We start from the raw sequence: 23,757 nt of genomic DNA, 5'->3' as shown, positions 1-23,757 counted from the left end.
GATTACCACAAGAGGGTTCCTCTGCGACTTCACTTTAGTCGCCTTTGATTAGAGCACAGTACTAGCAGAGCCAGCTCTGGCTAAAGCAAAAGAGGTAGCCGCCTGAGGCCCCCAAAGGAGTGTAGAAAATAGGACCCCCAGCTATTTTTAGTACTTGATATATAAGCTCAAAATTTTTTTATTACCCAAAATATAAGCCGAAAGAAAAAATTAGGGCCCCCCGCTTCTTCGAAATTTGCCTTAGGCCCCCAAAATGTCGAGGCCAGAGGAACACTTGAGAGAGGAGCATCAATAGTGGGCATCAGGAGAGAGTGCAGCTTAGTCCCATATGACTATACGAGGCTGTAAATAAGGATTGTCTGATGGCAAGATATCCATGGTTCTGCGAAACAAGATGAAATGAACGACCAGTCGACCATTGCATTAGATACTTTTGAAAACCAGAGTCTCAACATCTTATTTGTTCAACCGTCACCTAGTGAACACAAGTTGTCACATCCTATACCCAAGTAGGGTCAACTTACAATATCTGTCAGTTAACATCAACCACTTGTTTCGGATGTCGGACATCCAGCTTCTCTGGGGATCACCCTTTTCGAGATACCAGTAACAATGGAAAGGGACTAACATAGGGACCAAGTCAAGGGAGTCACGTTTTATCGCACAAGTCATCGTCTATATTTTTTTCTTCTTGTTTTTGTTTTATGACTGTGCCCCTCCTGCAATGAATCAATATTAAAATCAGTCAATCAGTTGTCTTCATCTACTGTTTCCTTTTCTACTGCATGCACATTGAACCAGGCACAAACTTCAGATACAGAAGCATGGACTCGATAGAAAAGGTACCTCAGATCCTCGGATGCTCAATTTACTGTTTGATCAGCTTAGAGGGAGGGAAAAGAAATTGGTTCAGTTACTATCTCATCTTTTATCACACTTTGACACTGCAACCAACCGCAATTTCCATGACCTGCTATGATCTGAAACAGATTTTGAATTCATGAATTTTAATCTCATCCGGAGCTAGAAAGTTTCATTGAAGCCAATATGTCCTGGACTAGAAAGAAAGTATTTAAAGATAAGGAACAAAAGTAAGGAAACAAGGGAAGAAACATGCATTACAATGACATTATCATCTTTATTCACATCAACTGGAAAATGTCAGGAGTTTAGCATTCACCAGGCATGTGAAAGAGAAAATTGCCTCAAAAGAGCAATTCCATACAGCACTACTGGTGTCTGGTCAATTTGATCTCCAAGTTTCAAATATCATAGTGAAGGGTCAAGGGCTCTCCATTTAGTCTCAGGCAATTTCGCAAGCAACAAGGGGCAAATGGTAGCACACGTGAGACTATGAGGAATTGGCATAGGACGGCTTACTAAATGGGTGAGAATTAATGTCCAAAATGAGATGGGAAACCAACACGCAAAAAGCACAAGATGTGAACTAGATATCTAACTATAGTGGTCAGAGAATAATCCTTACGCAACGGTCATCAATGTTAGCCAAGACGAAAAGCTGTCCCAGATGTCTTATCCCAGACCTTATGGCGCAAATGCCCATCTAAATGCTTTGTGGTATTTGTTTGCAAGAGTAATAGCCTGAGAAAAAGACATTGAAGCATCATGATACAAGTATTTTCCCAATGATGAAAGTATCTAAAAAGGAAAAAAGATTACAAGAATTTGACATCCTCTGGATTGTGGTTACACCTACAGTCAATGATAGACAGTGGCAAAAGGAATATGGCCCCAGGTCCACCAATCTATAATACTAGACGTGTCTCTGTTCAATGACCATAAGTGCATTCTGCAGCATCTCTCTGGCCTTCCTATCTGGTGTACATCCAGCAGATTCCATTTCCTTGAATATAACAGGGACCTGGACAGCAACCCATTTTAGTCAATTGGTTAAAATGTTAAGAAACTTCGATTCTTCAATTTGAGTTTTGGTTTGGTTCATTAAAACACGTTCTACATCTTGCATGAAAACTTCAAAAAAAGATGAAGTTGGAGAATCCATTGTGGACAAAGGCAACCGTACTTGCATTGACACATTCACCACAAATGACCCTGTATGGTTCTCTAGTTTATACTACTACTTTTTTTCTGATCAGCTTTCTCTAGTTTATACCTTTGGCTGAATGGACAATTCAGTATTAGCTGAATGGACACAGGTACATTTACTATTTTAGTTAGCCCTAAAATGTGGTCATCAAATTTAGACACCTAAATCATGGTAAACTAAATCATGGTGTCCTATCAGTTTTGGATCAAAAGAACTGTCTCTTAGACACACGACTAGGTCCATTACACTTGAATAGGAAAGTTCATGTCACATTACATAGTTGAGGGTTGCATGAACTGCACTCTGCACCATGCAATAACTTTCAATTCTCTAATATATCTTCAGGAAATTCTGAGAAGTGTAAAACAAATCTGGACTAGGTGGTATATGCAACTTGCAATGAGTGTGGTAGAAACATTTTCCATCAACATGTCAAATAAATTGGAGATTACAGGCTTAACACCAAAGGTACAAGTTACAACACACCTGGTCAAATTTCTTTGCCCTTATAAATGCCTTCATGAGCGTCCCGTAGGTAACCACATCAGGACTGATACCCTTCAAAAACAGCAAGAACGTCATCAGCAAAAAACTGACTGAGATTGTTGTTCTAGAATTACGTACATGAAGAAATATGAGGTCCTACACTTTCTTTTATACAATGATAAACAGATAGGGCCTCCAAATGCCTTCCAGAAATACCAAAAGCATTGATCAACACATTCAGCATTATAAGGTTTGGTTCAATTCCTTCTGCTTCCATGAGCTGAAGGACCTCTACAGTCTGCTCACATAATCCCTGCATCCAAAGTCAAACAAATAAACACATTGAATAAAAAGGCACAGCAGCAAAAGTTATCTGGAGAGCATCATGACTACAACATCATGCACTATCTCATCAATCAAATAGTTGGGATTTGCATCCCTGTTGAACGGATCCACAAATCTCACACAAAGATTAATGAAACCAAACTTAGGATGATACTATTACTAGTTAATCTTTTTCTGATACAAAAATAGTTATTGGTGGACAGAAGTATGTTTTCAAAGGCAAACATTAACTATTATGTTAAGTGCGATTCTTCACATCGGTATGAAACCTTAAACACTGAACCATAAGTTCAAACTACAGAAATGAACTTACAGTACTAAACTGTGCTGCGAAGGTGCCTTCCCCAGTTTCCCTAACAGTTTGAAACCTTGGTCATTCCCATTCCAAAAGCAACTTCAACTGGAAACCACTTCCCAGATACCCAAAATGCATTTGTTGTTGGATAGTATTTCAAATCTAGAGAGAAGGCATGCAGCCAAGTGGCGTTCTTATGTCTTACATATACGACCTTTAATTCCTTCAGTGAAACAACCATAAAAATTACAAACCAAGCTCATCGCTCAGTCTTGGATTTTTATGGCTAATGACATATTTTTATCTTTACTGGTAAAAATAACATAATGCTATCCCATACTTGTCAATTGTCATCCACTTCCCATTTCCAAAGGCTTTCAACATTAGCCCTATGCCACTAGATTTCAAGTAATGAAGTATAGAGCACCAACCGGCTCCAAGGCTAAAGGTGAATAGATCAAGGATGATCGGGAAGAGATACTAATGATATAACACCTAAAAGAACAAGAAAGGGACAATATATGTCCTGGAATCGTATATCTTAAGAAAATAAGCAGGGTAAACACACCTGTTGAGCATATGCATTTGCCAGCACACAAAAAATGCTGGCTGAAAGCTGAATGCCTTCTGCTTTTAGGGCATTTACACACTCTTCTGCATCCTGGAATCTCCCATACTGCCCATAAATATCAACCAAAACTGCATAAATGGCTCCACTTTTCTGGTGCCCTCTGCATTTCATATTCTCAAAGTTCTTCTTTATTATATCCCACTTACCCTGCTCCCCCAAACGACTAATCAGCATACTGAATATCTTTGGATCAGGATATAGCCCTTGTTCCTGCATCTTAGCAAACAATTCAAGAGCATGATCAAGATACCCAGAGTTACAATGCCATTTAATCAACAAATTCCATGTCGTAATGTCAGGTTTTATGCCTTCTTCTTGCATTTTCTCAAACACCTCTAAGGCTTCACCCAAGTCACCAAATTTTCCTAATGTATCAATGATGCTATTGTAAATCTTCTTGTCTAGTGAAATCCCCATCTCCTTTATTTGTCTCACAATGCCCATTGCTTTCTTCCACATCCCATTGTCCCTATAAAGCCGAATAACCTTGCTATATACAAAAGAATTTAGTTGAAACCCTTCTCGCCTCATCTCACCAATAATTGTCCATGTATCTTCCAAGCGCCCGGAGTGGACACAGTAATCTAGAAGTATCTCGTATGTTTCTTGATTCCTCCGAATACCCAAATAATCTATTTCCTCTAGAACCTTTCCTGCAACCCGTAAGAGGCCTTTTCTTAAGAAGCATCTGAGCAAGACATTATACACATTCAGCCTAGGCTTAAATCCTAAATGTATCATATCTTGCAAAAGCGCATCAGCCTCCAAAGTCCTACCAACATTTCCAAGAGCTGTAATCAAGCAGATGTAAGCGGTTGCGTTTGGACGAAAGCCCACAGCCTCCATTCGAGCGAGCAACAACATGGCATTGTCAGTGTCACCCCATCCACAAAGTTCACATAGAAGATCGTTGCACCCTTCGCGGGACAGTTCCTCTCTATTTTCCAACCCACTCGGGTGCACCATTGAGTTCTCGAAGGGACTCGAAAAACTCCTAATGGTGCTATCATAATAATCTTTGACCATATTGCATCGCACAGGAAGATATGAAGAATTCAATAACTTGGACTCTGTGTGACCCTTGAGATGCTTCAGGAAAATAGGGAAGAAGGGCGAGATGCCGCAAACTAATGGAACCAAATATGGTTTAACAGAGAACATAATTTGCATCTCCAATTGGAATCGGAAACTGCGGCTGCATTCAAGAAGCTTCTTGAATTTAAACTTCAAATTTGATATGAACTCCTAAATCTGATGACTAGTTCAACAGTTTACACACCATATTCATTTTTTCCAGGAATCTTGTTTCTACACTAGTTTCCACACAATTAAACTACAAGTTTTTTGACTTTCTCTCAAATTTCTTACATCAAATAAATGCATAACAAGCAATACTCTTCACTTTCATTTTCCTTTTATTTCACCTACTATAATTCTCTCGAGAACATTTACCTGCACTATCAGTCCTAAATGGAAGGTTGAAGGGACACGATAGGAAGAACATGTGTGTTACATGCTAATGCTGACGGACATGACCTCTTGTTTGATGAAAGCATTGGAGTTAAAGACGAACTCCTAAACAATCAACTCATAAGTTAATTTATTTTGTTAGCCCCAGCAAACATGAAGGAAAAATAAAAACAGCAAAAAAACCCATAACCACAGTTCCTAGCAAAGACATGCCAGCACTTCACTGATAAAATTTACCACGGAAGCCACACAGAACTGGTGAAAGGTTCGGTGAAACCCCAAGCAAAAAATCAATAGCACAGAAAAAATGACCTTTATGGGGTCATTCAGTGGCCAGTGCCAGTGAAAACTGAGGAAAATGCAAAGCACATGTTATCATCTAAAGAGAATAGGAATTGAAAAAACAAACGATGAAAGAACTACAAATCCCATTTCATGAACACGACAGAATTGAACTGAAATCAAAGCTCGTGCTCGGAATTACTCATAAGATACGTATGAGAGAGAAAAACATTGAATCAACAAAGCCACTTCTTAAAATGCTGTAGAAAACGGAAAGCTAACTAGTGAAAGGTCCTGACCTAACCGATTACCAGCTAACAAAATGGGTAACCTCCGAAGCCAACGCTTCAGCGCCCCAAAAAATTCTAGACAGAAGGAGATAGACGATGAGATACAGAGGGAGACTACAGAGAAGAGGAGAGAGAGAGAGAGAGAGATACCCGTTTGATTTAAGATTTGGGCCGCTGCCAAAATTAATAAGATTAGCGTGTTTGTTTGGGTATAAAATATTTTTTCGTAAAATATTTCATTTATTTTTTGGTATTTGGTTGTATTTTTCTCAATTTTCTTGATTATTAGTCTTGATCATGTTCAATTTTTATATTCTCAGATCTCTCCGCCATTTAAACCCTCTCATCCGCTCTCTCTCTCTCCATACTATTTTGTTAATTTTTAAAAATATTTTTCAAATACCAATCAAACATCAAAAAAATAAAATTTTAAAATTTATTTTCTGTAAAAATATTTTACATTGAACCAAACAAACGGAGCCATTTATAAGATGAGGGCGACTATTCGCAGCCCCATATTCTCTCTTAACCCACTACATTTCGGTAAATAGTTGTTGAAAATCATACATAACATTTCGGTAAATAGCTGTTGAAAACAAGATTATATTTCGGTAACTACATGTTGAAAATATGTTCAACCTTCGATAAACAACTACCGAACATACATTTTCGGTAAATAGCTGTTAAAAAAATATTATATTTCGGTAATTGTATGCTGAAAATGTATCTCAATTTCTGTAACTAACTATCGCGTATAATTAAAAAAATTTAACAGGCTAAGGGAGAAAATACGGGACTGCGAAAAGTCGCCCATATAAGATTTGATAAATATTACAAAAATTACACAGAAAATCCTATAGCTTTATCTCCTTAACAAATCGCTGCCTTACTTGTACTTTTTTCCAGTTCAAACACTGACTAAGGCTCCGTTTCGGAACGAAGAAAAAATTCTTATTTTTTAAGAAGGCAATTTCAAGCTCAAAAATTATGAGTTTATTGAAATCTAAAAATATGCAATATGGATCTTGTTTGAAAGATCTCAATGAGATCTTTTATACGATGCAAAAAAAAATTAAAAAAATATTCTTTATTTACATTATTTTTGAATTTAAAAATGTGAAATAAGCTGCTTATTTTTTAAGAAGGTTTCTGGAACGGAGCCTAAACGTAAATTCACTCGAGGTATGTAGGCACATGTGTGTACTTCTAGCACAGCTGTATTATCATGTACTTAAGTACATCAAATCAAACTCATTCAACTTTTTATATGGCTGTTGATTTTGTCACTCTTTTTTTTTGTTAATATCACTTTCCTGCAAGTATATTTTTGCAAAATCATTTCCCTTTTATAACTATGCATCATCGAAAAATACCACTTGCAATTTTCTCCCTCTCTCATCCACCAAGACCCTCCTATTTTATTTTCAACCACAATTCTCTCACATATGACAAAATTATCAAACCTGATTAGAATGGCCAGAGTTTGGTTTCGTATTACTGGATAATGGCATGTGGAATGACTGTAGAGCTAAGCTAATCAGGCGTTCCATTAGTATTTTATATCGTGAATAGCAATTGCCAAGGTTGAACGATGGAAGCCAACGATGATTAAAGGGCAAAGACAGTAAATGATTAATGGCGACGTTAACAAACGGGTACCAGTATTACCGGTATATGACAATTTGTGAGGGTGACAAAGCAGTTAATTGGAAGTCACCACACCACACAGGTATTGTATTGGCTTGCCTCAAGTGAACACATCAATTCTCTCTCGTTTTCGGCTACATGAAGCTTTTGATGCAACTGCGAAATCAGCCGTCGAACCCGCCAAAAGCACAGTTTAAGTGTTCCCCAATGATATGGCCGAACTTGGAAGTGCCCAAATTCTGGCTGCCATGTTTGACAATACGTCTTCAAGGAAAATACCTTACAAACTTGCGAGCTAACAATAAACACATTGATTACAGTTTAACACTCTGTGAATTGGATAGAGCTCAATGGAAAAAAAACAAATTCAGATTACTGGTTCAAATTGATTGGACTTGAGGCTCGGTTTAGTTTGGTCAAGATATGGTGTTTTGAATTGAACGGGAAATGCAATTCAGCCATTAAATTCCATTACGGCAGGGAAACAGTCGAACCACAAATACATATTGCCAAATCACTGTTAAGCATTGAGCATACCTAGAATCTATTCCATTCTAACACGGATCCAGAGAGACGAAAACAAAATCCAAACAAACGTCGTAACCAAGTGAGTGATCTAGGAATCCAAACAGAATAAATACTAGAGTCTGGTTCAAAATCAGTATAGCGGTTTGACCCAGACTTGTAACAGCAAAAACATCCCCACAACCATATGGGCAAAAACTCTCTACTTCTTCTCTTCCTTTTCAGCCTCGGCAGCCTTCTTCAACCGGGCACCAACGTGACGCTTGTTGGTCCGCTCGATGCGCAGCTTGTCATACGCCTTGAATGATTTCATCTCACTTGTGACCTTAACAAGCTCCACGGTTGGCTTCTCACGCACAACAGGCATGTAAGCTCCTTGGACTTGGGTGGCTGTAGCCAATTCCTCTGGAGCAGAATCACCAGCCTGCAATCAAAGCAGTTAGTATAACATGGACTCTATGAATAATTGAATAGAAAAATATTTTGAGCATTCTCAGTAAACCAGTAGTATTATACCTTGAATTTGCGAGCACGTCTTGGGAAGACAACCAACTTAGCCTTGTACGTCTTCAGCCTCTGGACATTAGTCTGGAGACCCTCCAGCGAACGGTTTCTGCGGCGATGATCAACGGATATGCCAATGGTTGGGGCAAGTTTTTTGGGAATACCTGCTGCCTGAATAGTACAAAAGGGAACCCAGAAAGTACATCAGTAGAGAATGTAGATTCATAAACATTTTAACAGTTGCCAAGTTGGTCAAATGCGAAATAAACTAGCTCCTCTCTTCCAGTTCTGAGGACTTCATTTTCAAGATTAACAAGATTCATACTCCGACATCAAACCCAACAAAAAGCAACAATTCATGATTGCCGGAGAAAATTAACCATTGCCAAATACACACACTTCCAGCTCTACCTACGCAGAGCACCACAGGCTTTCATCTACACAACATACGCACATATCCACATCAGAAAGTCACAGATCACAAGCATAATTGCTGTACTACTTCCCACAAAATTACAGGTTGTTTAAAACAAACCAACTTCACCCTGATTCAAGTTATGAAGGACGAGGGCAAAGAAAATTCTCATTCTCATAATTCCCTGCATCCTTCAAGTCAAGATCCAAAAGGACAAAAACATAATGAGGGAGACAAATATGGAACTATAATAGGTAGTGACTGGAAAAAAAAAACTGACCTGGAGCTCCTCAAGGGAAAATCCCCTACCAGCCCTAAGCTTCATATTGTACTTCAAAGTCTGCCCGTGGACGATAGGACGAAGAGGTCCAGCTGTAGGCCGAGGGAAAATCTTCACAGCCTTCTTTTGTCTAGCTGAAAATGAAATCAATATAGACAATCATCACAAAAGTTGTTGATAACAAAATTGAACTTGCGAAATTGTCAAGTTTTACATTTAAATTTAACAAACTCTACAATTCACTAAGCTGGAAAGGCACAGATCACCATTGGCGTTTTCTTCTTCTCTTTGAGTTTTAAGTACTTACCAAGTCTTCTTCTGGTTTTACGGGCCGGCTGGTTAAACCAGGTCTTCACATAGTTCTGCCAGTGCTTCTTGAAGTGCCCATTGGGTATGACATTGTTATGCTTCACCATGATTCACCTGTGAAGTTAGACAATGAGTAAGACACATAACCCAACAGCAGAAAGCCAAATTCAACAAAGCCAAATCCAACAAGCCAAATTATGTTGAAGTGATTGAACCAAACACAATCAAAGTGGGAAACATCAACTGCTTATATACAACATGCACTTCAACTGTGTGGCCCACATTATAGTGTAACTGCTTTGTATGGTTGACTCATGGGACACTGATTCACAAATGCTAAAACAGAAAACACATCCCTTCAAGAAATACTTTAAAAAAAAATTATGATTTTTTCGTCTTATTTACACAAAACCTACCAAAATAAGAGTTCAGCACACACAGGAAAATATCAATGAAGACACATCAATCCATAATTGACAGTTGAAGGCACATTTTTTTTGGAAACAATATGCTTTACCAAAGAATAAGACTTGAAGGAAAGAAACCACAGAATATTGCAATATATATGTGTGTGTGTGCGAGCGCGCGTGTGTGGGTGTGTGCAAAGATAGTGATGAAACACCTAGAAATCCTATTTCATGAATACATTTAGATGCCATCCAACAATGATATTAACCTTCAAGCTTATTTAAAATACACAACTTCGTCAAGCTAACATTGCATGTGGAACCATTAACCGCATGAAATTGACTGCTACGGGAATCCATATAATCTCTACGCCTATACCCATGAAGATTGCAATCAAAGCTTCATGCTCGGAATTACTCATAAAATACACATAAAAAAGAAAAACCAAATCAACAAAGCCACTCCTTAAGATCCTATAGGACCGGAAGCAAGTTCAACTGCATTGAAAGGAAAGGAAAGTACAGGAAATTCGGGAATTTTATCCGTCCAGCATTTTTTAATGTGTTCAATTAGCAGGAAAGTTGTTGGACCAACATCTCTAACTTTCCCACCGACATTAGCTTCCCTTCAGAACAAGTGGTGCAAAAAACAAAAGATTTTCCAGGAATCTTGTTTCTACACTAGTTTCCACACAATTAAACTACAAATTTTCTACTTTCTCTCAAATTTCTTAAATCAAATAAACGCATAACGAACAATACTCTTCACTTTCATTTTCCTTTTACTTCACCTACTATAATTTTCTCTGAGAACATTTCCTCCGCTAATTTCCTGACAAGTGAACAGAGCCATTGTAGCAAACAAAAATTTAACTGCTGAAGAGTCGCTACCACTTGAAATCGAAATCTATCAGCTTGAATCCCGATGAAACTACAAGTCATCTGTACCTCTCGCAATGCCTATCTCGTCTAAGCTAACATCACATCGCTTTCAACTCGTATATATTTACCAGAAAAACAAACACATAAAGCATTACGAAGAAATGCACAGAATTCACTGTAAACGGATAAAGTCAGTACAAGAAGACTGGGGAGAAAATGCACAGATCCGAGAGAAGTACTCACAACGTCAGCGGCAATCCGAGCAGAACTACGGAGGAAATGAGGTATGGCGTCTATCTAGGGTTTATAATAAGGAAGGAGGGAGGCCACGGATAGAAAACCCTTGAGGACGCTATAGGGCAACTTGGGCTTCCTCTTCGTTTCCTGCTGGGGTCTATTTTTGGGCCGGAAAACATACCCAAGCCCACACAGGCCCATCTAATGTAGCTCTGGTCTTTGTTATGGGTTACAGATTACTCTATCTGGGCCTTCATTGGGCTGGATCAAACTGTGCTTTTTTTTGGTACACAAACAGTGCTTCAAAAGATTGGTAATTTTAGTTTTTTTGGAATATTAATGGATTATGAATTAGTCTTGAGGAATCTAAAAAGTAAAAAATTATGGCAAAATATTTCAAAATGTTCACTTAAATCCAAAAAAATCTGTTTGTTTTGACTTGCTGCCTTTAGTGAAATTTTTTAGTTTTTTTTCATAATATTTTAATTTTTCTTGTTTATTGCATGGAGTCTAATCAATAATCATGAAAATTGGCACAAACTAGCAAAAATTCATAGTAGACAAAAAGACTAAAATCTAATAGTTAAGTTAGGCTACGTGGTGCCCTAGGTACATAGAATAATTTTTTATGTATAGATATTAATAAAGTTTGTAGGTGACTCCAGTCGAATTATGCAGTGTGATGTTGAAAATTTTGACTTATATATCTCTCCAACTAATCTCAAAGGACGGTCACCAAACAAGTTAGGCCCCATGATTCATATTGATAGAAAAATTATTTGCGTAAGCACATGATTTTTGAGCTTGAAATTGTCTTCTTAAAAAATAAGTACTTATTTTCCTTTTGGGAACGGAGCCTTAATCACAAGTTGGGTACAAATATACAGTAATTATTTTTCAGTGTTGTCCTAGAAAACATAATTGATTTGATAGGTGAGTTTGAGGCAAGCTGTGTAATGTTGCGCTAAACTGATTTTGTTTGCATAGGAAGAACCTTGAAATTGAGCCTTTAGAGAACCAAGGTTCCATTTCACTAAACTTCATTTACATTTTCCAGTCCAATGAAATACAAAGTAGCTCAATATGCCGCCTTCTCAACCACATTTCGTCGACAAAAAATTTTGCTCAATAAGTGCTACAATTTTCAATTCGTTTAAATCGGTACGAAAATCTTATTTTTCTAATCATTTTAAACTAAAGGCCCTGTTTGATTGGGGGATTAGAGGTAGGATTGGACCATCAATTCCCCCCACCCACATTAATACCATGTTTGTGTAAGTTTTATTCCTGGACTAATAATCCTAGTAGGATTAATAATCATTTTTGAAGGGGATAATACAGTCCTGGGGGAGGTGGGATAGATAGTCCCAGGATTAAGGGGACTCCGGACTAGAAGTTGAGTTACCAAAATACCCCCATAGTTGCTCTTAAAAAAAACCTAAAACAAACAGTGGGGAGTGGAAAATGGGCTTTTTAAATTTTGAGTTCTACGACTCATTCCCAATTGCTGCTTCTTGGTAGTGACTTTTTTATATTTTTGGTTCTTTACTTTTTGGGGCAATAGTAAAAAACAGTGGGGAGTGGAAAAATGGGCTAGATCAATTTCACTGTTCCAGATGAATTTCGCTGTTTCAGAAGTGAATGTGCTACATTTTTTTGACCTGCTTGGGTTATTCTTGACTTGCCACGTTGGGACAAAGTTGCAACGAGGGCAAGACAGTCAATTAAGCTATTAATCCTTATCCCGAAGTATTGAAACAAACATGGGCTAGGACGGGATAGGACTTATCCCTTGTGTAATCCCTAGCACAAACAAACATGAGAATAGAAGGACTACACTACAAATAGTCCCAGGATTATTTAGTCTCCTTACTAATATTCCTTGACCACAATCTCATCTAATCCAATCCCTCCGATCAAACGAGCCCAAAGGGTCATAATTAATTTCTGCCTTTAGGGCTCTCATAACCAAGTAATCTGCTAAAGAGCAAATACTTGATTATGAGAGAGCCCTAAAGACAAAAATTAATCATGAGCCTTAAGAATAATATGATCAGAAAAATAAAATTTCGCATTGGTCCAAACAGATTGAAAATTGCACTTACTTTCCTCGCGAATACTCTTAAAATCACGTTCTGAAGACATTGAGCGGCTCGGATCATCGAAATTCGATCTGAAAATGAGAGGTTCTTACCTTAACAAGGTAAGAGCGCCCTTTTTTTTTTTTGCTCGGCAAAATAAAGAATTTATTAGCTCGAAAGGGGTACATCGAGAGATCACTCAATAAGCACACACGCTTATAGAGTAGAAAAGCAAGAACCAAAATAAAACATAAACTAGGATAGAAAGAGAAGGATCATCCAACAGAGAATTGGATCGCTTCCACCCTCAACAGGTAAGAGCGCCCTTACCTGATTGAAACTATATATATATATATTATATATCTATTATAAAACACAATGGTGTAGGGACAAGTTGTTGCAATGATTGAGATTAAATTGATCCAATGGTTGAGGTGAAATTTCCGTTCTATTAAATTGTCCAGCCTCTTTCGTTTAATTACATAATTGCCACCGATCAAAATTACACCATCTTTCAAATTTGAAACCATATTTCAGAAGAGTTCTCCTTCTCTCTCTTTGATCCCACACAAACACTACCTCACCCAGACCATCTCTCTTCTTCTCATGCGCCCTTTTCTCCTTCACCGTCCTCCACCACTCACAACGACACTGACCTGCCTTTCAAGCTCTCCACAATCAAGACCCCCTCGCCCCTCACTAGCTTTTGCTCATGGTTCGAATCTAGCGGCAGGGTACAAATCAATTCCAATCAGGGTGGGTAGTGCCGTAGGCACGGGTAAGCACTAGTATATTTAAAGAACGAGAGAGTGGTAGGGAGGAGAAAGAAAAAAATAATATTTTAGATAATAACTCGTGAACAGTGGGTAAAAATGAAAATAGACATTTTCAATCCAATCCTATCCCCCTATCGTTTAATCCAGTGCAAAACAAACATGCAAATTACTAATTGCACCTCATTACCAATTCTTTTTTCTTACCAATTCCAATCCTAATCTCAACCCATTATCAATTCCCTCGAAACGAAACCTAGCATCAAACAGGCCCAAATTTGGTCCTACACAAACCCTTTTATTTTCTCTACCTCGATACCCTACGTGGCCATTAGAATGAACTGTTATGGGTTCGCGCCCATAGAAATCTTACACTCTGTCACATTGGACTATACAAACTACATTGTATGAAAGACTGAAAACTATGGGATATCGGCTCCCAAAAATTCAATCCAGCAACTTCAGGAAGAAGTGTGTTAGTTTGGTTTGAAAAATGTCAGAGCAACATACCAACGCATGGTTACACTCGTGTTTGGATGACAGCTCGGCGACACAATGGAAGCATGCATTGATGATATGGTCGTCAAAAGCAAGCGAGAAGCCGACCATCCAGACCACCTGGTCGACGTATTTGACATGTTGAAAGAGCACCAACTAAAGGTGAATGTGGAGAAGCGTGAGCTTGGGCAAATTCCTTGGACATTTGGTGATATGCCGAGGCATCGAGACCGACCCCAATCTAATCGTTGCAGTTGAGAAGCTGAAGGCGCTGAGCACTGTACGGGAAGTTCAAAGCTCAATGGAATGACCGCGACACTTAACCGATTCATAAGCCGATCTTCAGATAAGTGTCACACATTCTTCCAAGCCTTCAAGATCAGCCAAAGAAGTTTCACATGGACCGACGAGTGCGACCAAGCACTTGAGGACTTGAAAAAATACTTAAGCTTAGCTCCCCTTCTCGTCATGCCAATGGGGCACGAAGATCTATTCCTCTACTCGGTCGTCTCACCACACGTTGTCAGTTTGGTTCTCGTCCGAAAAGAAGGAGCCGAAGATCAATCGGTATACTTCTCCAACAAGACACTGATCCCGGCCTAAAAGGTACTTGCCTCTGGAGAAACATGCCTTGGCTTTGGTATTGGTAGCTAGGAAACTTCTCCCTTATTTCCTAGATCATACAATTGTTGTATTTAGCGAGTAACTCCTTAAAGCTTTGCTTCGAAAGGTCGAACAATATACCGCCATTGAACTTGCAAATTTTGACATTTGATACGAGCCCAAAACAGCAATAAAAGCACAAGTTTTGGCCAACTTCATCGCTGAACTCATACCAGGGGCTCCCCCAAAAAAAGAAGAACCCTGCCCTGCCCACGACCTAGTTGAACAATATACCGCCAGCCAGCTTGGCAGATATTTCATGGGGACATTGGAAGATGCATGTAGATGGAGCATCCAATAGTAATGGGACCAGAACTAGCATGATACTCATCTCACCTTGCAGAGTCCTCTATGAAAACGCCATCACGATCGATTTCCCAGCTTCTAACAATGAGGTCGAGTACGAAGCCCTTCTCACCAGACTCTGCTTAGCCGAGCACATGCAGGTCGAAGACTTGGTGGTTTACTGCGATTCTCAGCTTTTGTCAACCCGGTCCATCGAGATTACGAGGCTCGCAACCCAAGTATGTTAAAATATCTCAGTACTGCTCTTGACTTAATCAAATTCTTCAAGTCTTTTTACTTGGAACAAATTGGCCGAGAAATCGAACTCCCATGCCGATGCGCTGGCGGGACTTGCTTCAGCATATGCTTCATCCGACCATAGCATGATCTCTCTCAGACATATCGAGAAACCAAGCTTTGACACCGAAGCAGAAGTAATGAACATTGAGCTCGGCCCAAGTTACACGAATGAAATTATTGCCTTCTTGAAAAATGATATTCTTCCCTAGGACAAGAGGGGAAGCCCACCGAATCCGCAACAAGGTGGCTTACTACTGGCTCTCAGAGAGCGGGACACTCTACCAACGGACCAATGGACTAGACCGCACCTCCTTGCCATCCACTCGAGCAGTTAAAGGAACTCCACTCGGGCAGTTATGGTTGCCACTCGGGTGGCCAATCACTTGTCCACCAAACAAGGTGGCTTACTACTAACTCTCAGAGAGCGGGACACTCTACCAACGGTCGTTCACTGGGCCGCATCTCCTTGCCATCCACTCGAGCAATTAAAGGAACTCCACTTGGGCAGCTGTGGTTGCCACTCGGGTGGCCGATCACTTGCCCACCGAGCCATCACATAGGATACCGGTGGCCGTCTATGAAGAGGGACTATGATTAACTCGTCAAGAGATGCCAAAGTTACCAATTATTTTCTCCAATCCCTCACCAGCCAGCTCAAGCATTAAGCCCAGTGTCTAGTGTCAGGCCATTCGCGTAGTGGGGCTTTCACATCGTTGGCAAACTTCCAACCGCTCCTAGGGGCTTCAAATTGATCACAGCCACAGATTATTTCAGAGAATGGGTGGAGGCCAAACCGTTGGTCACAACTACCAAAACCGACGTCCGACACTCTGTGTGGCAAAATATTGTCACTCGGTTCGGCGTCCTATATGCCATCATTTCCGACAACGGCTCCCAATTTGTTGGAAAACACCTGACCAGACTATGCAGTGTGTTCAGTATCTGATTCTTCAACTCAACCCCAGCCTACCCCTAAGCGAGTACTCTTTCTAGGGCAAGCAGATGGTGACTTTGAACTAAATTCTTCTTGTTTCAGTTACGGGGATCGAAGAAAAACCACTTTTAGAGGCACGATCGGGGGTGTGGAATGCCGGACCAATCATACATGCCATGCCCAGCAGATGGAGTGCATGACTATCGCCGGTCCCGGTCTTTATCGAGCGAAGAGAGGGTAACGGTCAAGCTTGTCGCACCCAGAATTTTCCCTTGCATTCATCGGGCCTTTATCTCGGGTAGGAGATAAGGTCAAGCAAAAGGAAGAAAGTGATCTAAGTTCATTGAATCCGGCGTAGTTTTGAAGAAGAGCCTTGTGTTCTATACAAAAGGGTTTTGGATAAAATTTGTTTGAAAAGTAGAAAATGAGAAAGAATTGAGAAGGATTGGGACTGAGCTATTAATGAACTGCCTACATATCCATAGGGCGAGGGAGAATCAGGTCCGACCTAGTTCGATTCAAAAAGAGGGTTTTTAGAAAAAATAACTCGAAGTCATTACCAGGCATAGAGTTTAGGTGTGTCGGAATGAACTGCCTACTTATCCATAGGGCGAGGGAGAATCAGGTTCGACATAGTTCGATTCAAAAAGAGGGTTTTTAGAAAATATAACTCAAAGTCACCACCAGACATAGAGTTTAGGTGTGTCGGGTCATCTCTTGAATTTTGCGAAAGAATAGCTCAAGTGTTTTGAAAAATAATTTCACGACCCCAGAGGCTTGGTTTTAAAAAGAGTGATTCTATTTTGTTTCGGTCTGCAAGGTTAGAAAAAAAAGGATTCGATAATTCACTGTTACGAGTGAGGAAGATGTTAGGCCCCCCACATCGCCCTTGCGGTATTCATTCATCTTTAAATACGCAATTGAAAAGAGTTATTTTAAGCAAAGTGAAATAGGACATTATGTAGTTTTGAGATTTTATTCATGCTCATGCTTTATTGAGAGTGATCTTTTTCGAAGGGTAGATAAGGAAAGAAGGGAAGGGAAAGGAAGGGACCAAGCCAGGTTAAAGGCTTCCTACGTATCTCCAAAGCGGAACTAGTCAGTCTGCTTAGCTCGGCATGCGAATTTGAAAGGGGCAAGCCCTCGGTGGACCCATTTGATAGCAAATTATTTTTTACGAGTTCAGAAAAAGCTTATTGGGTTGGAAACAAGTTTATAACAAAAAGTTGAAAAAATGTCAACTAGGACCCGAAGAAAGTCAACCGGACGCTGGGAGAGGTAAAAAGGTAATTTGGCGATAGGAAGAACTTCATTACTCCGATACAAAACATAACATTAATTTGGTGAAAATTTGAAAACAAATCAAACCGCCCGAGAAAAGCTGACCAGGGTCCGAAAAGGTAAAACAATGAAAAACGACTTCGTTGATATAAACATTATTTTGGTAAAAATTTGAAAAAAAATCAACCAAGGCCCAGGAGGCGTAAAAAAAGGATCAGGCGATAGGGTCGTCTTTGTTAGATTAAATGTTTTTTCTGTGAAATTTTGAAAAAAAATCAACCAGGGCTTGGGAGGAGTAAAAAGAGAGCTGCTACACACACAGCAGTCTGTGCACATATTTTTTTGTGGGGCCCACCACGGGTCCCACACAAATCATCCGAGCCGTTCATTAAATGTAAAACAGTTTTTCGAAGGTTCCCGTAAAAAATAGGCTCAATCCAATACCTATAGGTACTTCATCCAACCATCTAACTTTTCGTTCAGATTTTCGGTTAATGAAAAGTTATGTGGTTGGATCGAGCACTTATAGGTATCGGATTGAGCTTATTTTTTATGGGGTCCCTTGAAAAAGTGTTTTACATTTATGAACCGCTCGGATGATTCATGTGGGACCCCTGATGGGCCCCACAATAAAATCTGTGTACAATCTGTGCACAAAGTATATGTGTGTGTAGACTCTGGAGTAAAAAGGTGATCGGGAGATAGAGTTTCCTTTGTTCAATTAAAATATTAATTTTGTGAAAGTTCGAAAAATAGTCAACTCAGGACTAGCGAAAAGTGAACCCGAGTCCGGAAGGGTAAAAAAAGTGATTCGAAGACAAGGTCGCTTTCGTGGATTAAAATAGTTTTTATAAAGTTTTTGAGTAAAAGCCAACTTGAAACTCGAGAAAAGTCAACTGGGATGCGAGAGAGTAAAACGGTAATCCGGCTTGTTCCGAAGGTTTTTACAATGAAACCCCTTTTTTGTGTATATGCGTATATAGACGAAAAATGAATACTCGGATCAAACACCATACGCATTTCGGATGCCTTTGATTCCCGCACTGGCCCACTCGGTTTTGTTTTTTAAAATTTTTTGACGGCCCGGGTCGGCCATCCGGTGGCCGAAGACGGCCGTCGGTCCATTTTCCCTACCATACCATCAGTACCAATATCATTTTCGTTTTTACAATTCTCTTGTGGGGTATCCTGTAAATGTAAAACTCGAAAACATTATTTGGTTCGATTAATTGTTCATGTAAAAAATATAATTTTTTTTTTAATGAAAAGTGGGCTGTCACACAAAGACTACACAGTGTACATCTACATTTGTAATTGATTATTATATTTTTTTAATTTTTAAATTTGTCGTATCGTGCCCGTGTTTTTTTTGTGCTCGTGCATGTGTCATGCCCATGCACCATCTTAAACGTGGTGTGCGCAAGATGCCTGCTGCGGCGATGACCTTTGAAGCATACCTTCAGGGAAAGTATGGTTGCGACAACACAAGTACAGATTGCATATTACACACAAAATAGCCATAAAAGTTGACAAAAGGATAGTATGAAATACAACTTCATCTCCCAAATTTGACTCCATACAGAACCTAACATTGCCCAACCTAGTCGTCAAATCCCAAAACTCCATGGCTTGATTTAGCCAGTCTTCAACATCCTCTGCCTCATAATACCAGTTGAAGATATCGATCCCCGCGTGTAATGGTGCGAGGGCTCGTGTACGTAAAGACCGGAGGTGGTGGATGAACCAGAGGCGATGGGGCCATTCGACCTTGGTCTTTGTGGTGGTGGTGTCCGAGATAACAAAAAACCCGTGAAATAGCCCTCAGAAATGCTCCAGAGAAACTAAATAGTGTCACAACGCCAACTAGCACCGAGCACACCGCCATCCACCTCGGTGGCACATGAGGGAGTAAGGGAGTGAAAACCGTGACAACAAAAACCAGAGCAGCTAGGAGAGTGCAAGGATCACAACTATGACCCAAAAGCCGGGTGAGAGGAGAAAAACAAACAGTACTAAGCTAAGTTCTTCATTTAGGTTTGGTTGTTGTAGGGATTAGGAGGGGGATAGGAGTTGGGTGGTAGAGGAAATGGAATTGAGAAAATGGGATTGTTGTATCTGGGTATGGTGGAGCTAGCATAATTTATATAGCATCCTTCACCTGGTATCCATAAAAAAAAAACGGGTAATAATACTCAAAAATTATCGGCAGAGGTTGATTAGTAACACAGCGCCACCTAGCACAGAACACACTGACATCCACCCATGTGACAAAACCAGGGGCCGACAGGGTGGGAACGGTGACAAAAATGACCTGAGTCGGCAAAGGTGGTGAGGGTGGGAAAGGGCAAGGGTCACAGAGGACCTCAGAGAGGAGAAAGATGACAAATAGATCTTCATTTGGTATATTGGCAGAAGAAATGGGAAGGGCGGGGTGGAGTTTGTGAGAAGAAATGGAATTTGAGAAATTGGAACAGGTGGTGTGGTATGATACGGTGGTATGCACCATTTATATAGGTCATTGGTTGGGGTCTTCGGTGGCAGAGTATCAAAATCGATGGAGAAAGGATTCTAGGCTAACTCTTGATGAACATCTTTTAGAAAATCGACTTCTCGAAGAAATGATGGGGTCCACACTGGGTCTATCTTCATCTCCATACATGACGGCGATAGAAATAGACCCCGTCATTTCTCCAAGATGTCGATGTTCTAAAACATGTTCATCAAGAGCTAGCCTAGAATCCTTTCCCCATCAATTTTGATACTCTGCCACTGAAGACAGACCAAGGACTTATATAAATGGTGCTATATCATCACAGCATACCACAACACCTGTTCCAATTTCTCAAATTCCATTTCCTCTCACAAACTCCTCCCCGCCCTTCCAATTTCTTATGTCAATATTACTAAATGAAGACCAACTTACTGTTTGTCATCCTTCTCCTCTCTCCGGTCCTTTTGGGTCATAGTTGTGACCCTTGCACCTCCAGCAGCTAGTCTTTGTTGTCACGGTTCCCACACCGCTGCCCCCTCATATGTCGCCGAGGTGGATGACTTGGATGGCGGTGTGCTCTGTGCTAGTTGGCGTCATGGCACTACTCAGTCTCTCTGGAGCATTTCTGAGGGCTATTTCACAGGCTTTTGGTTTTGGTTATCTTGGACACCACGAGGACCAGGACCAAACGACCCCACCGCCTGGTTCATCCACCACCTCCAGCTCATCTGGACGTACACGAGCCCCAACACAATTTTATGCGGGGATCAATATCTTCAATTGGAATTATGAGGTGGCGGAGGATGTTAAAGACTGGCTAAATCAAGCCATGGAGTTTTGGGGCTTGGGGGTTTGACGACTAGGTTGGGCAATGTTAGGTTCTATGTGGAGTCAAATTTGGGAGATGAAGTTATATCCCATACTTTACTTTCCTTTAGTCTATAAGCATTGAGTAAAAGGGAAAAAAAAATGTTGCCTAATGTCTACTTACTGGGTATGGTTATTTCGTGTGCAATATGCAATCAATACTTGGGGGCTGCTTTTGGTGTTGTCGCTACCATACTCTCCTTGAAGGCTATGTAGCACCAACACTCCTAGAGGCCGGCGTGTCTCGTGTCCGACACGAGGACACGCGGGGGACACAGCAAAATACGTATGGGACGCATGTCCAATAAACTTTATTAATTTTTTAAGGGGACACGACGGGGACACGCAAGGGACACGAAATATGCAATTTTTTTTAAAACTTTGGAGAGTAAATGTGAAATTGCTTTAAATATTTTGTTTTACGATATATATGATGTTTGCTCACGAATATGGAAGCTTCAAGCTTATACACCTAACTATTTTTTCACTGGTATACAATAAATATTATTCATTTATTTATTTTTGCCATGTTTCCTGCCGTGTCCGTCTCCATTTTGTAAGAAATCCCGTGTTCCACGTCTGTGTTTGCATCCTTGTCTAAGTCCGTATCTGTGTCCATGCTGCACAGCTTGAAGGTATGCTGCAAAGGTTGTCGACGCAGCAAGCATCCCGCAAAGGCACGTCACGTTTAAGAGTAATACGACACATGCACGACATGAGCACGAAAAAACCGCGGGCACGACATGACACGATTAAAAATTCTAAAGTATATAATAATTAATCACAAATATAGATGTACACTATGTGCAATCTTTGTGTGACATCCCACTTTTCATTAAAATAAATAAATTATATTTTTTACACAAATAATTAATTTCTTTCATTTTATTTCAAAAATAGTAAAATCGACAACCTGAATTGTAAAAATCTTATAAATTTTGGTTTATAAAATAACTAACCGTTGGATACCCATTGACGGTAGTCTTTCCCCATAGCCCCACCAACGTGCAAGATGAACAGATGGTGTCCAATACACAAGGACTACTAACCGCAAGAGGGATTCGAACTCGCGACCATGTGCTTGGGGGAGTTTCACCCTCACACCACTTGCCATCTTGGCAACCACCTCTGGTGGCATTACAATATTACTCACATCATTCTCACAAGTGTTGGAACAAAAAGTGGTTCATCATAAACAAGTGTCACTATGATCGATCTACCAATCATCTATCACAACAATAATAAACCATTCTAAGCCTAAACCAGAACGAACTATTTCATTGTTGTAGCCTTGACGTGTCCCCCCAAGTGTCTCTAGTGTCCCAAGTGTCTCGAGCAGTTGAGCATGGCCTCCAGTAACCCCCTAGTGTCTCAAGTCAAGGAAGTTGAAAAGCATAGAAATTTGTCCAACTCCTGCATGATTTCCTCATTGTGTCTGTGCTTCTATGCTAATCAAATTCTCAGTTGTGGAAGAACATGTAGGAACCTATTTAGAATACTTCTCTAACACTTATTAGGCTATTTTTTACTTGAACTAAAACTGTACCCTAAAGTTAAAACAGTAGTAATTTCATTAGCTTATTTTTGTTGCGTGATAACATCCCTTTGAGTAGAAAATGGAATTGATCCCTTGTTTTGCATACCAGACAAGAAACCCTAGAGGATGTGTCAAAAGGATGTCCCAGTTACGCAATTTTGTTAAATAAACACACTTGATTTCCTAGAACACGTAAACCTTCAATTACTTTTACGATTGGCTTTTAACATCACATCTACCGTGTACTCAAGCCCCGAGATATTACCCACAAAATTTTCTAGCTTATTGTTTGTTATTGTAGTAGCTTGAGTTGGGCATGCGCATCATTCTCAGCGGCAATTGCACTTGCTACCTCGAGGAGGATTCCAGACGCTGTAAGAATGACACATCAATGATTCAATGTGCCTCAAGCGTCCGTGTTGGGCACTTGCTGGATGCGGAACGTTCAGACATGTGTCGGACACGCTCAAATATGCATATCATTTTGTCATCTGAGTGTTTTAGTCAAACACACCAAGGACATGTTGGGGAGACTTATGAGGTCAGAATGCACTTTTTAAAATGGGGGGAACCTCAAAATTATCACTGGTGCTAAGTTTTCAATTATATAGCCAAATGGTTGTTTTTATATCTTCATAACACGGCTATTACGATATTCCCTAATTTGTCATAGTAATAGAGTTGGATGGATGAAGTGGAGTCCTTCGGGTGTCCCGAGCACTCCACCACCACACCGTGTTTTCGAATCTGCCTAAATCTCCTTTTCTCCATCTCGACAGCTAAACTTCAAATTTGTCAGCAAGTAGGTGTCTGCTAAGAAGCACAAATGTGGATACAAACATGACACAAACACAATGACGTCATTTTCCCAAAAATTTGGATATGAAAACGTTGGGGATTCATTGAATTTGAATAGGACGCCATGCATTTCACGAGTATCTATCATAGATTAATAACCAAACCAAACCAAACTG

The 23,757-nt window shown here is 40.0% G+C and overlaps 2 protein-coding genes across 9 annotated transcripts; both read right to left on the bottom strand.

Annotated features, from left to right (window-relative positions):
- Nucleotides 1-395: 395 nt before the first annotated feature.
- LOC131313576 (pentatricopeptide repeat-containing protein CRP1, chloroplastic-like) lies at nucleotides 396-5,998 on the bottom strand. Of its 7 annotated transcripts, none has more exons than XM_058341992.1 (8): nucleotides 5,877-5,998; nucleotides 3,763-5,020; nucleotides 2,715-2,867; nucleotides 2,555-2,626; nucleotides 1,681-1,882; nucleotides 1,487-1,602; nucleotides 847-1,052; nucleotides 396-719 (listed from the first exon to the last, which is right to left on the bottom strand). In XM_058341992.1, exons 2-5 carry the CDS (start codon nucleotides 4,993-4,995, stop codon nucleotides 1,775-1,777), a joined length of 1,566 nt encoding a protein of 521 aa, XP_058197975.1. In that variant the 5' UTR covers nucleotides 4,996-5,020; nucleotides 5,877-5,998; the 3' UTR covers nucleotides 396-719; nucleotides 847-1,052; nucleotides 1,487-1,602; nucleotides 1,681-1,774. The 7 variants fall into 7 exon arrangements, with proteins under 7 accessions (XP_058197975.1, XP_058198281.1, XP_058198057.1 ...); XM_058342298.1 differs by having other exon boundaries at nucleotides 5,889-5,978; XM_058342074.1 differs by having other exon boundaries at nucleotides 847-980; nucleotides 3,763-5,989.
- A 1,945-nt stretch (nucleotides 5,999-7,943) lies between these two features.
- On the bottom strand, nucleotides 7,944-11,224 carry LOC131313456 (large ribosomal subunit protein eL13z). 2 transcript variants are annotated; one of them, XM_058341807.1, is made up of 5 exons: nucleotides 11,080-11,224; nucleotides 9,546-9,661; nucleotides 9,239-9,372; nucleotides 8,556-8,714; nucleotides 7,944-8,463 (listed from the first exon to the last, which is right to left on the bottom strand). In XM_058341807.1, the coding sequence occupies exons 2-5, from the start codon at nucleotides 9,652-9,654 to the stop codon at nucleotides 8,242-8,244; spliced, it is 624 nt and encodes a 207-aa protein (XP_058197790.1). In that variant the 5' UTR covers nucleotides 9,655-9,661; nucleotides 11,080-11,224; the 3' UTR covers nucleotides 7,944-8,241. The 2 variants fall into 2 exon arrangements, with proteins under 2 accessions (XP_058197790.1, XP_058197866.1); XM_058341883.1 differs by having other exon boundaries at nucleotides 11,035-11,101.
- Between the last annotated feature and the right edge of the window lie 12,533 nt (nucleotides 11,225-23,757).

This window comes from Rhododendron vialii, chromosome 1a (genome assembly GCF_030253575.1).
Source record: "Rhododendron vialii isolate Sample 1 chromosome 1a, ASM3025357v1".
Taxonomy (NCBI): Eukaryota; Viridiplantae; Streptophyta; class Magnoliopsida; order Ericales; family Ericaceae; genus Rhododendron; species Rhododendron vialii.
This window is presented reverse-complemented; position numbering and strand designations above follow the sequence as displayed.

Coding starts and splice junctions, on each gene's coding strand:
- LOC131313576 (XM_058341992.1), bottom strand. CDS start 4,995: ATGCAAATTATGTTCTCTGTTAAACCATATTTGGTTCCATTAGTTTGC. Junction 2,868..3,762: donor CAAATGCATATGCTCAACAG/GTGTGTTTACCC, acceptor CTTTGGATGCAG/GGATTATGTGAGCAGACTGT. Junction 1,883..2,554: donor GGGCAAAGAAATTTGACCAG/GTGTGTTGTAAC, acceptor GTTGCTGTCCAG/GTCCCTGTTATATTCAAGGA.
- LOC131313456 (XM_058341807.1), bottom strand. CDS start 9,654: ATGGTGAAGCATAACAATGTCATACCCAATGGGCACTTCAAGAAGCAC. Junction 8,715..9,238: donor TTTCCCTTGAGGAGCTCCAG/GTCAGTTTTTTT, acceptor TGTACTATTCAG/GCAGCAGGTATTCCCAAAAA. Junction 8,464..8,555: donor GACGTGCTCGCAAATTCAAG/GTATAATACTAC, acceptor CTTTGATTGCAG/GCTGGTGATTCTGCTCCAGA.